Here is a 15,480-nt window from a genome sequence, read left to right as displayed (position 1 = left end):
GAAAAAGGAATTATTGCTCATCACTTATGCATATTGTCTTATTGACCAAAACATGGTGGCCATATTTCATGAAGATCCTGCAATCAGTATTCAATATTCGGACCAAGCACTTCAATAGAGACTCATAAATAATATAAACTTGCTCAAGGGTAAATGACCATACCATGTCAGTGAAGTTTCATGAAAATCCTTCAAAAGGTAATTGAGTTATGACATGGAAACTGAAATGAGTGCAAACATTTGACCTTAAAATATGACCTTTACAATCCTGCTTACGCAAGACTGACCCATTGAGACCCATTGTCGCAATTATCTAAACATTGTAGCAAAGTTTCGGTAAAATTCTTAAATGGGTTCAGAGATTTGGACAAGAGACAACAAGAAATGTGTTTGTCAGAAACACTATGTCCATTTTGCGCCGCTTTGAAGCTATATATTTTACCTTGAAGGATGACCTTGACCTTTCACCACTCAAAATGTGCAGCTCCATGAGATACACATGCATGCAAAATATCAAGTTGCTATCTTCAATATTGCAAAAGTATTCATTAAATGAGCGATTTTGACCCATATATTTGACCTTGAAGGATGACCTTGACCTTTCACCACTCAAAATGTGCAGCTCCATGAGATACACATGCATGCCATATATTAAGTTGCTATCTTGAATATTGCAACAGTTATTGCAAATGTTAAAGTTGGGGCAAACAAACAAACACACAAACCAACAGACAGGGCAAAAACAATATGTCCCTCACTATAGTGGTGGGGGACATAAGTCCCCCACTATAGTTGTGGGGGACATAAAAATACAATGCTATTTGACCTTCGACCTTGAAGAATGACTTTGACCTTGACTTTTCACCACTCAAAATGAGCAGCTACATGAGATACACATGCATGGTAAATATCAAGTTGGTATGTTCAATATTGCAAAAGTTTAACCAAGGTTAAAGTTTTGGGACAGAATGACAGACAGACAGAACAAAAACAATATACCCCCGCTCTATCAATCCAGGGGCATACAAACTTTAGACCTTGGAAGCATATCCTTGACCTTGGGCATGTGTGACTGGCTCATTCCTTCTGCACATTGTCTCAACATACATGTATAATGCAAGTTGCATTAAAATATGTCAAAGGGGATAGAAGATATGGAGCAGACACAAAAGTGTTAATGACCAACTATAAAGAAAATTCCTTTCATTAATGAAATTACAGTTAAAAATACATCAAACCACAGCTTTTGTGTCAAGTTTCAACATATCAGTGGTTTCTCAGACAAGCATGTTCAAATCAATGTGTAGTAATTTATTGTCTACCTTATACATCAGGTATATTTGAATACTATAAATTATTATTTCTTATTGACAGAAATCAAGACAAATATTTAAATGTTCTGTAAATAAATCAACACATCAGTGGTTCCTTAGACAAGCATCTTCATATGACTTTGATGTCATCAGCTGTCTGTGTTATACATCATGCGTTTGTTTTCTTCATGCAAGAGATTACCACATATTGTCAGAAAAGTTTCAAGATGAATCCTCCTTATTTTGTCGACACATCATTGGTCCCTTAGACAGGCATCTGCACTGTGTTGGTAACTAAACATGCACCCTTATCATAAAATTGACCTCGCTGTGGGAAAGCCTGTGCAGACTGCAGACTTAATTTAACAGGGACACTTTACAACTTTCCACAAATATGAACAATGCCATAAAAGAGGAAAGTGTCGTACCTGATTAGCCTGTGGGGACTGAAAAGGCTAATCTGGGACCACACTTTAGGCACATGCATTTAGCCTCATTTTTCCATAGTGAGGCTAATTTCAGTTCAAATATGTTTTATTAGAAAGGCACACAATTTCATCACCCCAGCTGTTATTCTGAGTTAAGCTCATAATAAATAACCAATGGAAAGACATATAGACAGAAAAGAGCAAATCACATAAAAAGTGGTTACACAAAGTTATAGGCAAATACGAATCTCTTCAGCCAATTTTAATGTTGTTGGCACTTGTCTAATTTGCTGAATGCTAGGTAGAGGCCTCGCTCGCATGCCAAGGTCTGTACTTCAGAATTCTAAACTAATTTACAGTGCATGCTGGAGAGTGGGCCAATGAGAGCCAATGAGAACAATGCTTGTTGCCTTATTTTGTCCATGTTCTCTTCAGATCTTCAAAAGACTATACCTCAATTTATATATATATATATAAGTATGTCATGCGACATCCAGCAAATCAGTGGTTCCTTAGACAAGCATCTTCAAATGACTTTGATGTCATCAGCTGTCTGTGTTTTACATCATGTGCAATTGTTAAATATATTGTCTCTTTATAATTGGCAAAACTCAAAATAATTTAATATTTCTAAATGTTCCCTTAACAATTCAACACATCAGTGGTTCCTTAGACAAGCATCTTCAAATGACTGTGTAGTCATCAGCTGTCTGTGTTATACATCATGTGCGTTTTTCTATTTCATATAAATAAATATTCCTATATTTACAAGTTCTTTTCCACCTATATTGTTATATATTGTTATTGTCGATTATTTAGACAAACAAAACATGGCTTGGTGCAGTTTTTTTCTGCTATTTAAACAAGGCCGTAAAATGGACCCAATCCTAAACAAACGGGCCTGATCCCATACCGAAATTGTAAAAAATATCCCTTTTTTTCTTTATAGAAAGAAGTATCTAATGATTATCATATCTCAATTTTATTTCTTAAACATGTAACAACGTATATAACAATAACTTTGTGCAAATTCCATTTTTTCCAATAATGGCCAGGTAAAGGCCTGATGTGTAATCAAACATTTATACAAAAATCCCAATTATGTCCATTTTGTCAATAAAAAAGTCCCAATTTTGCCATTTAATTGATTAACATAAATCCCAATATGACTAGACTACTTTTCCCCAAAATGGGCTAAAAAAACTGTAATCTTTCCAACAATGACAGCTGATCAATAGGGACTCCAAACTACTTAATCTAAGTGACAGATATGTAACAAGATTCCAACAATTCAGAAAACAAACATCCTTGGTGAATCCAGTATACAGCATCCCCTCTTCTTTAAGGCCAGGGAATGGGGTGGTTGGATATTTCATGAGCCATGTTATGGGAAAACTTGGCTTAATGCATGCGAGTAGTACTAGTCAGTAGTGTCATCCTAGGTTAGCCTCTGCAGTCCGCACAAGCTAATCAGGGATTTTTTAGATTAAACGTATTCTCTTCTTAGCGAAAATCCAGTTAAGTAGAAAAGTGTAATCCCTGGTTAGCCTGTGTGGACTGCAAACGTATTAAGCCCAGATTTCCCAGACACAGGCTCATACGTACCCTGCGTTCCTCCTTCACTGCCCTCTTCCTCTCAGCCCGTTCCTCAGCTGTCTCATCTTTTGGCCTGTAGGTGCTCACTTTGTCCATCGGGTCTTTGCGATTCAACTGGTTTATTTCATCTACAGTCAACCCTCGGGTCGCTATAGAGTCTTCAGGGATACCATGCTTGAGTTTGATCTCACGATTTTTTACCTGAAATAATGCAGGAAATGCTTGATAGGAACATGCCTATAGCTAAGACCAGTGTTGTTATTTCATTCACATTTGAGGATGGATATTTGGCTCGATTTCCAATGGAAAAACAAGGGATGTGTTTGTCAAAAACACAATGCCCCCTAATGTGCCACTTTTTTTAATTTTTTTTACCTTTGACCTTGAAGGATGACCTTGACCTTTCACCACTTAAAATGTGCAGCTCCATGAGATACACATGCATGCCAAATATCAAGTTGCTATCTTCAATATTGCAAAAGTTATTTAATATTGCAAAACTTTAACCTAAAACTTTAACCTAGGTTAAAGTTCTTGGACAGAATTTTTAGATCTATACATCAAGATACCATCTAGCTCTATAAGTCAAACCTAAGTAAATATAATGTTTAAAACATTTCTGTTCTCAATTTTGAAGCATTTGTTTGCTAAACAACAACACTAATTTCCTAATTTTAGTCAAAACGTCGCAATTTTTTACCAATCCAAAGGGACCCAGATCCATTTGCAAAATGATGAAAAAACAACACTGTGAGACTGACCACAGTAGCTCAACACCCTAGCAGTCATGTACAGGTTGGGACAAACATCTTCACGTAACTGTGAAGTGATTAATTTTTTTGGGATGTAACTTCATGTGTGTTTGTAAATTTTGCAATTTCTTTTTGGTAAATACTCATGATAATATAAATATTTGTAAATTATTTGTTAATAATTTAACACTTCAGTGGTTCCTTAGACAAGCATCTTTATATGACTGTGCAGTCATTCAGCTGTCTGTGTTATACATCATGTGTGTTTGTAAAATACACAGTTTCTTTTTTGTGGTCAGAATACAAGATAATATTAATATTTCTAAATTTACTGCTAATAATTTAAACACTTCAGGGGTTCCTTAGACAAGCATCTTTATATGACTGTGCAGTCATTCAGCTGTCTGTGTTATACATCATGTGTGTTTGTAAAATACACAGTTTCTTTTTTTGTGGTCAGAATACAAGATAATATAAATATTTCTAAATTTACTGCTAATAATTTAACACTTCAGTGGTTCCTTAGACAAGCATCTTTATATGACTGTGTAGTCATTCAGCTGTCTGTCTGTGTTATTTCTTTTCCTCTGCCACAACTCAATACATTTTTCATTAATTTTCTGTTGACAATTCAACACAACAGTGGTTCCTTAGACAAGCATCTTCAAATGACTTTAATGTCATCATCTGTCTTTGTTTTACATCATGTGCAATGTACATTTTAGAAATTTTTGAAACATATATATACTGTTGATTTTATGGTGTTTTTTTATCAACAGCACAAAATGAATACAAATGATATTGAAGCCAATTTTACACACAGCCATATCTGGCAAATCTTGTTATCACATCACATGTAATAACACTTTTTGCACTTAAGTTAAACAGTAAAATCTCATCTGCTTGACATTGCACATGCTACCTTAACAATGCCAGTTGTCAATCAAATTCAGTTGCATAATCAGCACTGAGGCAGTTGAATACAGGCTGCTCGCATAAACAACTGAACAAAACCAACACAAAAGTCTCACCCTCAGACTCTTAAATGTCACTCCTCAGGAAAGAAATTACAATACAGAGCTGTGATTCTGCGTCTATTTAATTGGAGTAAAATACCCCGAACAACTTGGGTTCACCTAAAATCTCTTTTTTATAGCTGAACTTTTTTACCTTAAATGCATTGGGAGTTGAAATGACTAAGATATCCATTGTTCAAGATATCAGAATATAGAGTGTTAAGGAGTATTAAGTTCACTATAGTAATCAGGACATAAAACAGTGATCCAGTACAATTACAATTAAACTAAACATATCTGTAATTCAATAAAATTAACACAAACTTTGATGATTAAACAGCCTACAGGCAACCTGCAGTCTGCTCAGGTTTTATGGTGTTTGCTGCCCTACGATACCTAAGGGTTGGAAATGAAGCCTTATATACATGCATCTAGTGGTAAAGATCTTAAATTTCATTTTTCAGTGAGACTATAAAGGCATTCAAATGTGTAACTTAGAGGCACGAGCTATGAGTTGAGTCATTTGCTGTATCCACACGCCCGTGATTACCTTAGCAGGCTCGGAGATCAGACGGGGATGGTTGTAGAGGTTGGAGTACGTGGAAAGGATTGACTCACAGTCCCACCTCTCCTCTGGCTTCACCTCTAGCGTTACCAGCTCTGTGTCCGACTCCTCCGATGACTCATCCGTTTCTACAGCAACAGATTCTTCAGCCTCCCTCTCGTCAACCACCTCCTTCAACTTCCTGAGAAGTGGTATTCAATCAATTGCTAAATTACAAAGGCTCAATTTGGAAATCTACTTGTGTTTTTTAAATAACTGTAAAATCGTCTGAGTAAGAGCCATACATTTCACAAAACTTCAGTATATACATGAGCCGTGTACTCAGAAAACCCAGCTTCATTTTCAAACAAAGCATGACAAGAATATTGATTTAAACCGGCAACCAACTTATACATTTTGATGTGTACTGAAATTATATTGAAACAATTTTTGAAAAATTTAGAAAATCAGGGTTTAATGCATGTGCGACAAGTGTCGTCCCAGATTAGCCTGTGCAGTCTGCAAGGGCTCACCAGGGACAGCATTTCCGCCTTAAGTGAATATCCTTTATGAAGAGACTTCATTTAAACAAAAAATACAATAAAAGCGGAAAGTATCATGCCTGATTAGTCTGTGCAGACTGCATAGGTTTATCTGGGACTACGCTTTACACAGATACATTAAGCACTGTCTTCGCAGAGCAAGGCCAAAAAACTGTAAACCTACTTGAGATTCTGTTTCCGCTCAAATTCCTCCAGGATAGAGTCTAGCACCTTGCTACCAGACCTAAGGTTGCCGTCTATCTCCTCCTGGTCTAGAGCTCCTATCTCTGCATCATCATACTCAGCAAACAGCTGAAAGATTGTAACACATGTAGGTATGAGTAAAAAACCCATACCCCCCTGGTAGGGTTCAACTAAACACTTGATTAGTATATAGATCAAGCAATTGTCTAGAGCTCCTATCTCTGAATCATCATACTCAGCAAACAGATGCAAGACTTTAACACCAGGAGTGTGATTACAGAACAGGTTGTTAGCCGTATTAGTTCCTATGGGCAGCAAACAGCATAAAACCTGAACAGACTGCGAGTTGCTAGCAGGCTGTTCTAGTTTTATGCTGGTTGCAAAAGCCGTTTTCACTTTGCTTCTTATGGGTTAAAGGGTTAAGTATAAAAGCTTTTAGCAAGAGTTTCTTCTGTTACAAGAAACGTGTTATTTGGGGTGAAATTCATATGAACAGAAGAATGCGCAAACAAACAAAGGAACGAACAGACAAGCCAATCCTAATATGCCTTCTGGCAACTGCAGATGGTATCAAAAGCAATTGAAACTCTTTTTTTTCATAAGAAATTTGAAGGAGAAGCCATCAAGAAACTACTGAGGAGAGACTTAATAAACTTAAAGATTCCATCTGGATTCTTATATCAAAATACTATGACCATACTACTATGCCTTGTATTGTTGAATTGTATAAACTAGTTTATTTCATTTTTTAATTAAAAAAAACTTACATGGCAACTTGTTGCAATAATGCAACTCTAAGCTTTATAGCCCAATGGGCTGCTTCGAGTTGCAATGCGCTCCCTCTTGTCCATGGGTGCAAATTATTATCAACAATGCAAGGGTTAAGGAACACTGAAACTGCAAGAACTTATTAAAGTTAACCTATTTAAACCTTAAACTTATCTAAATGGTACCATTAAAGCAAAATTATTGATTTTATTGACTTAGGTTTTGCTTTGTACGCTGTATCAGCCATTTTGGAAAATTGACCCAATATTGGTTAGGTCGCAGTACACCAATATTTTGCACGTTGGGTTATGTGCTCCAGCCTATAAAGTCGATAACAATGTGGTATTCGATACAGAATACACTGTTTCAAATTTAAACATTAACATGTCAGCGAGAAAAGTGTGTTGAAACATCGTCGTGTTTTTATAGGGTGCATGCAAAGGATATTATCCGTAGGTTGCCATTCAAGTAAATTTAACATGTTTATGAAGTTTATTCATTATTTTCCTCAATTTGTCTCGAACGACGTCTGTTTAGTGAAGCGCACGGATTCGCTGCGCTGAACTGCACCCATGTTTATGAAGGGGTGCATATGGACTGCTAGAGCCGCCATAGCAAAAATTATCAAAGGCTCTGGGAGTCCGTTTATATGGACTAACATGGCAACCAGTCAATTTTGTTTAGGTATAAACTATTGCACAGTTATGTTAGTTAGGCAATAAATATGTTCCAAACAGTTAAAGTAATGAGCAGTTTTTATGCAGTGCACAAGCCTGAAGTCTTACTCATTGACATAACCCTTTCCCACTCAGAAGCAAAGTGAAAATGGTTATGTGCAAACATAATAAAACCAGAACAGCCTGCAAGTAACCTGCATTTTGTTCAGGTTTAATGCTGTTTGCTGCTCACCAGTATCTAAGGTTTGCAGATGAAGCCTTAAAAACTTGATACTAGTAAGAAAGGTCTTTTATTAAATGTATTTTTCTGACGGACTACAAATGTGTGAAAATATCTAAGTGGTAAAGGTACAAATTGTTATCGCTGCTAACAAAACTGACGATACTTTTACACTTACTGTAAACAAGTCCTTGAACATATCTAAAACATTCTTATTATTTATTAACAATGAATCATCATACTTTTATTTTATTTTTTTCATCATTTTCGGAATGGGGCCGGGTCCCTTTGAATTAGGAAAATTTGCGGCTTTTTGACTAGTATTGGTTAATTTGTGTTGTTGTTTTGCTAAAAAATGCTTCAAAAATGAGTATACAAGTGTTTTCAGCATTATATTTACTAAGGTTGAACTTAAATGGATGGGAGACGAACAAAATATTGAGATCTAAAAATAAGACTTGTTCTTTTTTTAAACTTTCCAAAAGGCATTTTTTAGGTCCCATTTTGGAAAAATATATACTTTTACCGATTACTGGACCCAATTTTGAATGAAAACAAGATGTGTTTGTGAAACACCATGTCCCCCTATATGATGTTTGACCTTGTAGGATGACCTTGACCTTGTGAAGGATGACCTTGACATTTCACCACTCAAAATGTGCAGCTCCATGAGATACACGTGCATGCCAAATATCAAGTTGCTATCTTCAATATTGCAAAAGTATTAATAAAATAAGCGATTTGGGCCACATATATTTGACCTCTGACCTTGAAGGATGACCTTGACCTTGACCTTTCACCACTCAAAATGAGCAGCTCCATGAGATGCACATGCATGCCAAATATCAAGTTGCTATCTTCAATATTGCAAAAGTATTCATAAAATGAGCAATTTTGGCCACATATAATTGACCTCTGACCTTGAAGGATGACCTTGACCTTGACCTTTCACCACTCAAAATGTGCAGCTCCATGAGATACACATGCATGCCAAATATAAAGTTGCTATCTTCAATATTGCAAAAGTATTCATAAAATGAGCGATTTTGGCCACATATATTTGACCTCTGACCTTGAAGGATGACCTTGACCTTGACCTTTCACCACTCAAAATGTGCAGCTTCATGAGATACACATGCATGCCAAATATGAAGTTGCTATCTTCAATATAGCAAAAGTTATTGCAAAATGTTAAAGTTGGCGCAAACAGACAGAACAACAGACAGACCAACAGACCAACAGACAGACCAACAGACAGGGCAAAAACAATATGTCCCCCACTACTATAGTGGGGGACATAAAAACACTGTGTAATCTGATATAGATCTTAACTGATCAAATAGAGCACATTGGTGAACACAACTTTAAACAACTACCATGATGTCATTGTTATGTGAGGATTCAAGTAATTTAATTTTAAGTGACCAAAACACAGGCAAGACTTGTTATTTAAAAACAGGCTAACAAATCTGAGAAATAACACCTTTACCTTTTCAAATCCAGTGTTTTTTTATATACAATTGTGGGAATGGGGCGGAGTCCCATTGAATTGGGAAATAACGCATTCTTTTGACAAAATATAGGAAATTAATGTTGTTGATTTTATGCATACAAATACTTTGAAATTGATAATAAAAGTGATTTCACAATGATATTTTCTAAGATTGAACTTATAGGGCTGGACTTAGAAATAATTAACATGTTTAGATTCATTGAACAAATTTTTTTTTTGGGGGGGGGGGGGACCTTCAATTGGGCATTTTTAGGTCACATTCGGGAAAAACTTTTTTCGATTGGGAATTGGTCCGGTCCCCCTTTGGAAACCAAATTTCAAAAAAAGTTCTGAAATCTTAGAAGAAAAACCTTTACCTTTTCAAAGCGATCATCTAACAAGGTGAGTCCTTCGTTTCTTCGAATCACACTCGAGGACATTGAGTAGTTTGTGAACCGTGACTTTGTTTCCTCGTCCATGAACATTTTGTCCCCATACTTGTAGGCTCCATCAAAGTCATCATTGTCTGACATTGGTTCAGCATCACTGTCAAGGTCACTGACATTCTCAAGGTCACTCCCTTCATCACCATCCCTGTAATACAAAGTTCATATTGTACACAATATAATGGCACATGAACTTTACATTCCTGGTTACATTTGATTTCAAATAGATATTGCTGAATCAGAAACATAAACATTGTTTTAAGTTCTTAACTCAAACACAAAATATTTTATGTATGATTCACATTTAAGCATTTTGAAAAAAAATTGATTGTTTCAATCAAAGACAATCAAATTGATTCTTTTTTCACCAAAATGTTCATTGTGAGTTATTGACCACATCAGGTGAGGGTCAAATGAAAGGTAAGGTGACATTTATGACTGTGTCAAAGAATTGTAGCATGGGGTGTTGATGGTAGACTAAATAGCATAAAATCAGCAAATATACATGACTACACTTACTGCTGCATGTCCCCTGTATTAGCCATCTGGATGAAATCATCCTCCAACTGATTGTCCGGATCTTCGAAATCAAAGTCATCATCCAGTGCCTCCACTATGTCCGGGTCCCAGTCAGGTCTGGGACCTACAATCCAGTGAAAAAAATAACAATGAAAAAATACTTGCAATCATTGGACCTAGAATGTAGTGAAAAAATAACAGTGAAAACATACCTTTCATCACTCCTAGGCTCTATTCAAGTTGAAATGAGGAATATGATACACCAGCAATTTTTTTTACCCAAACGGGAAAAGTACAGGTAATGAGGAACAATTAGCAACAAGAGTTCCGCGGTCGGAGATGACCGCATTGAAGCCGGATTTTTTATTTAAATGACAGGAAAGTACCTTTCGTGTTTTTGTCAATGCAATACTTAAATTACTGAAATATTGTTCAAAGGTCAAAATGAAATGTAAGTACTTTTCAAGGCATGAGCAAACATTGTGTTATGTTTTTAACATTTAAGTTCACAGTGACCTTGACCTTCAAATGAATGACATTGAAATGAATGACCTTGAAATGACCAGTGGTCATCTAAGTGTGCTTGCAAACCTTTACGTCAGGTTTGAGATTCTAGGTCCAAGCATACCAAAGTTATAACAATTTTAACATTTTAACATTGAAGGTCACAGTGACCTTGACCTTCAAATGAATGACATTGAAATGAGCAGTGGTGATCTTCTAGTACTGGCCAACCTTTATGTCAAGTTTGAAGACTCTAGGTACAAGCATACCAAAGTTATAACATGGAATAAGAACTTTAACATTTTTACCTACCAAAGTTATAAGAACTTTAACATTTTTACATTCAAGGTCACAGTGACCTTGACCTTAGAATGAATGACCTTGAAATGACCAGTGGTCATCTAAGTGTGCTTGCAAACCTTCATGTCAAGTTTGAAGACTCTATGTCCAAGCATACCAAAGTTATAACAATTTTAACATTTTAACATTTAAGGTCACAGTGACCTTGACCTTCAAATGAATGACATTGAAATGACCAGTGGTCATCTTCTAGTACTGGCCAATCTTTATTTCAAGTTTGAAGACTCTAGGTACAAGCATACCAAAGTTATAACATGAAATAAGAACTTTAACATTTTTACATTCAAGGTCACAGTGACCTTGACCTTCAAATGAATGACCTTGAAATGACCAGTGGTTACTAACTAGTTATGGCCAACCTTCATGTCAAGTTTCAAGACTCTAGGTCCAAGCATACCAAAGTTTTAACAACTTTAACATTTTTACATTCAAGGTCACAGTGACCTTGACCTTCAAATGAATGACCTTGAAATGTCCAGTGGTTACTTACTAGTTCTGGCCAACCTTCATGTCAAGTTTCAAGACTCTAGGTCCAAGCATACCAAAGTTATAACAACTTTAACATTTTCATATTGAAGGTCACAGTGACCTTCACCTTCAAATGAATGACCTTGAAATGACCAGTGGTCATCTGTTAATCCTGGCCAACCTTCATGTCAAGTTTGAAGACTCTAGGTCCAAGCATACCAAAGTTATACCATGAAATAAGAACTTTAACATTTTTACATTCAAGGTCACAGTGACCTTGACCTTCAAATGAATGACCTTGAAATGACCAGTGGTTACTAACTAGTTATGGCCAACCTTCATGTCAAGTTTCAAGACTCTAGGTCCAAGCATACCAAAGTTATAAGAACTTTAACATTTTTTATATTGAAGGTCACAGTGACCTTGACCTTCAAATGAATGACCTTGAAATGACCTGTTAATCTGTTAATCCTGGCCAACCTTCATGTCAAGTTTGAAGACTCTAGGTCCAAGCATACCAAAGTTATACCATGAAATAAGAACTTTAACATTTTCGAGCACGCCGCCACCCCGCCCGCCCGCCCCCCCGCCCGCCCGACAACATCAATCTATAAGCCGAGATTTTTTCGAAAAAAATCCGGCTAATAAAAAAATGAAATTAGGAAATTTCGTGTAGTGAAGTCGTCAGTTTGGGAAATTGGAGCATTTGATTTATTTTGCTCCCAAATACGTAAAAATTGATAACTAGGTGTTGTAAAATTGTCAATATTATATTTACTTAGGTTAAAGCCATGGAGCTAAATAGGGAAATTAATGTTGCGTTTTATTCATAAAACAAAATTAAAAAAAAAATGTTTGGGGAAACTTTCAATTTAGATTTTTGTGGACATTTGAAGTTTTTCCCAATTGAACAAGTGCTGTTTTCCAGTACTTTATAAATGGCTGTGCACAGACACATTTGAGCAGCATTCTAAGACAACTAGGCTAAATGCTTGTGTTTAGTGTCATCCCAGATTAGCCTGTGGCAGTGTTTTTTTCACCATTCTGGGTCTCATTGAATTAGGAAACAAGAGGACCAAGATGGCCCTAGTTCGCTCACCTGAGAGGAGTCGGTTCATTCAATCTTTACCTAATGTCAAACTTGACCTAGATATTGTCCAGACAAACATCCTGGTTAAGTTTCATCATTTTTTATTTCATCTGCGAGTCATGATCAATGTATCTATGAAGTTTCATGATCCTAGGCGTAAGCATTCTTGAGTTATCATCCGGAAACCATTTTTCTAAGTTGAGTCACCGTGACCTTGACAGCCATTGTGTGAATACATTTTTGGCACTGTGACCTTGACCTTTGACCTAGTGACCTGATAATCAATAAGGGTCATCTGCAAGTCATGATCAATATACCTAGGAAGTTTCATGAACCTAGGCATAAGCGTTCTTGAGTTATCATCCAGAAACCATTTTACTATTTCAGGTCACCGTGACCTTGACCTTTGACCTAGTGACCTGAAAATCAATAGGGGTCATCTTCGAGTCATGATCAATGCACCTATGAAGTTTCATGATCCTAGGCATAAGCGTTCTTGAGTTATCATCTGGAAACCATTTTACTATTTCGGGTCACCTTGACCTTTGACCTAGTGACCTGAAAATCTATAGGGGTCATCTACGAGTCATGATCAATGTACCTATGAATTTTCATGATCCTAGGCCTAAGCGTTCTTGAGTTATCATCCGGAAACAATTTTACTATTTCGGGTCATTGTGACCTTGACCTTTGACCTAGTGACCTGAAAATCAATAGGGGTCATCTACGAGATATGATCAATGTACATATGAAGTTTCATGATCCTAGGCCTAAGCTTTCTTGAGTTATCATCCGGAAACCATTTTACTATTTCGGGTCATCGTGACCTTGACCTTTGACCTAAAAATCAATAGGGGTTATCTGCGAGTCATGATCAATGTATCTATGAAGTTTCATGATCGTAGTAGGCATAAGTGTTCTTTAGTTATCATCCAGAAACCATTTTACTGCTTTGGGTCACCGTGATCTTGACCTTTGACCTAGTGACCTGAAAATCAATAGGGGTCATTTGCGAGTCATGATCAATGTATCTATGAAGTTTCATGATCATAGGCATAAGTGTTCTTGAGTTATCATCCGGAAACCATTTTACTATTTCGGGTCATCGTGACCTTGACCTTTGACCTAGTGACCTCAAAATCAATAGGGGTCATCTGCGAGTCATGATCAATGTACCTCTCAAGTTTCATGATCCTTGGCATAAGCGCTTTTGAGTTATCATCCGGGAACCGCCTGGTGGACGGACGGACCGACATGAGCAAAACAATATACCCCCTCTTCTTCGAAAGGGGGGGGGGGGCATAATGTGAAAACTGCCCCCCTCACAGCAGCCATGTTATTCAACTGACCGGAACCATTTTTTAACTCAACTCTCATATCAAGGAAACAAATGTTCTGAGCAAATTTCCTGAAAATTGGGCCAAAAATGTGACTTCTACTGTGTTCACATGTTTTAACTATCTACATATAGAGAAAAATGCCCCACCCGCTGGCGGCCATGTTTTTTCACCAATCCTGACCATTTTCAAACTCCTCCGAGATATCAATAAAACCAATGTTTGACCAACTTTCATGATAATTGGGCAAAAATTGTGACTTCTAGAGTGTTAACAAGGTTTCTCTATAGCCAAATAGCGAAAACTGCAACTATATACATATAGAGAAAAATGCCCGGCCCACTGGCGGCCATGTTTTTTCAACGATTTCGACCATTTTAGAACTCGTCCGAGACATCAATTGAACCAAAGTTTTGACCAATTTTCATGATGATTGGGCAAAAATTGTGACTTCTAGAGTATTTACAAGGTTTCTCTATAGCCAAATAAGGAAAACTGCCCCGCCCCCTGGCGGCCATGTTTTTCAACGGATCGGAACCACTTTTGAACTCAACCAAGATATCATTAAGACAAACATTTTGACACATGAAGATTGGGCATGAAATGTGACTTCTACAGTGTTTACAAGGTTTTTCTTTTTTTGACCTAGTGACCTAGTTTTTGACCCAGCACAAGCCAGTTTCGAACTCGGCCGAGATTTCATTGGGACAAAGCTTCTGACCAAGCAGGCTTCCTGAAAAGGCCGGACCGCCGGTCATGTCCGGAATAATTCTTTACGGTCCGGCGAAATTTCTAATATCGCCAGTCCTTGTGACAGGCCAAAAAAATTGTGACTAAATACCTAAAAGTCTAATACTTGCCAAAAGAACGAAAACACCCCATTATAATCCCTCTTATTTTGTGAATTTCAAGCCTTTTTGTCATTAAGAACACTAACGCATCACTAGTTTATAAGAGTGCTCTCCCTTTGTTTTGTTTTTCAAAAACGTCAATTTTATTGGTCCGACATATTACCACCTATCCAATTACAAATGTTGTAACAAAAACTACACATGAAAAAATGTTGTTGCTAAAGTTTCAATGGCGCTAGACAAGGCCAGAAAAGGAAGCTAAGCGATGAGGAAAAAAATTGAAAGAATATGAAACAAAACAAGTAAAAACAAGGGACAAAATTGTCACAAAACCAGGTTTTCATTGTGGAAAA

At 36.8% G+C, this 15,480-nt stretch overlaps 1 protein-coding gene across 2 annotated transcripts in view; it reads right to left on the bottom strand.

Annotated features, from left to right (window-relative positions):
* LOC127862421 (protein LTV1 homolog) overlaps positions 1 to 15,480 on the bottom strand; it is a 28,248-nt gene that overhangs the window by 3,342 nt on the left and 9,426 nt on the right. For both annotated transcript variants that reach the window (XM_052401533.1, XM_052401534.1), the window contains exons 5-9: positions 10,518 to 10,641; positions 9,930 to 10,146; positions 6,376 to 6,503; positions 5,656 to 5,851; positions 3,347 to 3,538 (exon numbers count right to left, since the gene is read on the bottom strand). In XM_052401533.1, the coding sequence (XP_052257493.1) occupies positions 3,347 to 3,538; positions 5,656 to 5,851; positions 6,376 to 6,503; positions 9,930 to 10,146; positions 10,518 to 10,641 (857 nt within the window). The remainder of the gene's footprint in view (positions 1 to 3,346; positions 3,539 to 5,655; positions 5,852 to 6,375; positions 6,504 to 9,929; positions 10,147 to 10,517; positions 10,642 to 15,480) is intronic.

Source organism: Dreissena polymorpha, chromosome 16 (assembly GCF_020536995.1).
Source record: "Dreissena polymorpha isolate Duluth1 chromosome 16, UMN_Dpol_1.0, whole genome shotgun sequence".
NCBI lineage: Eukaryota > Metazoa > Mollusca > Bivalvia > Myida > Dreissenidae > Dreissena > Dreissena polymorpha.
Note: the sequence above shows the minus strand (reverse complement) of the source record. Positions and strands in the feature narration are given on the sequence as shown.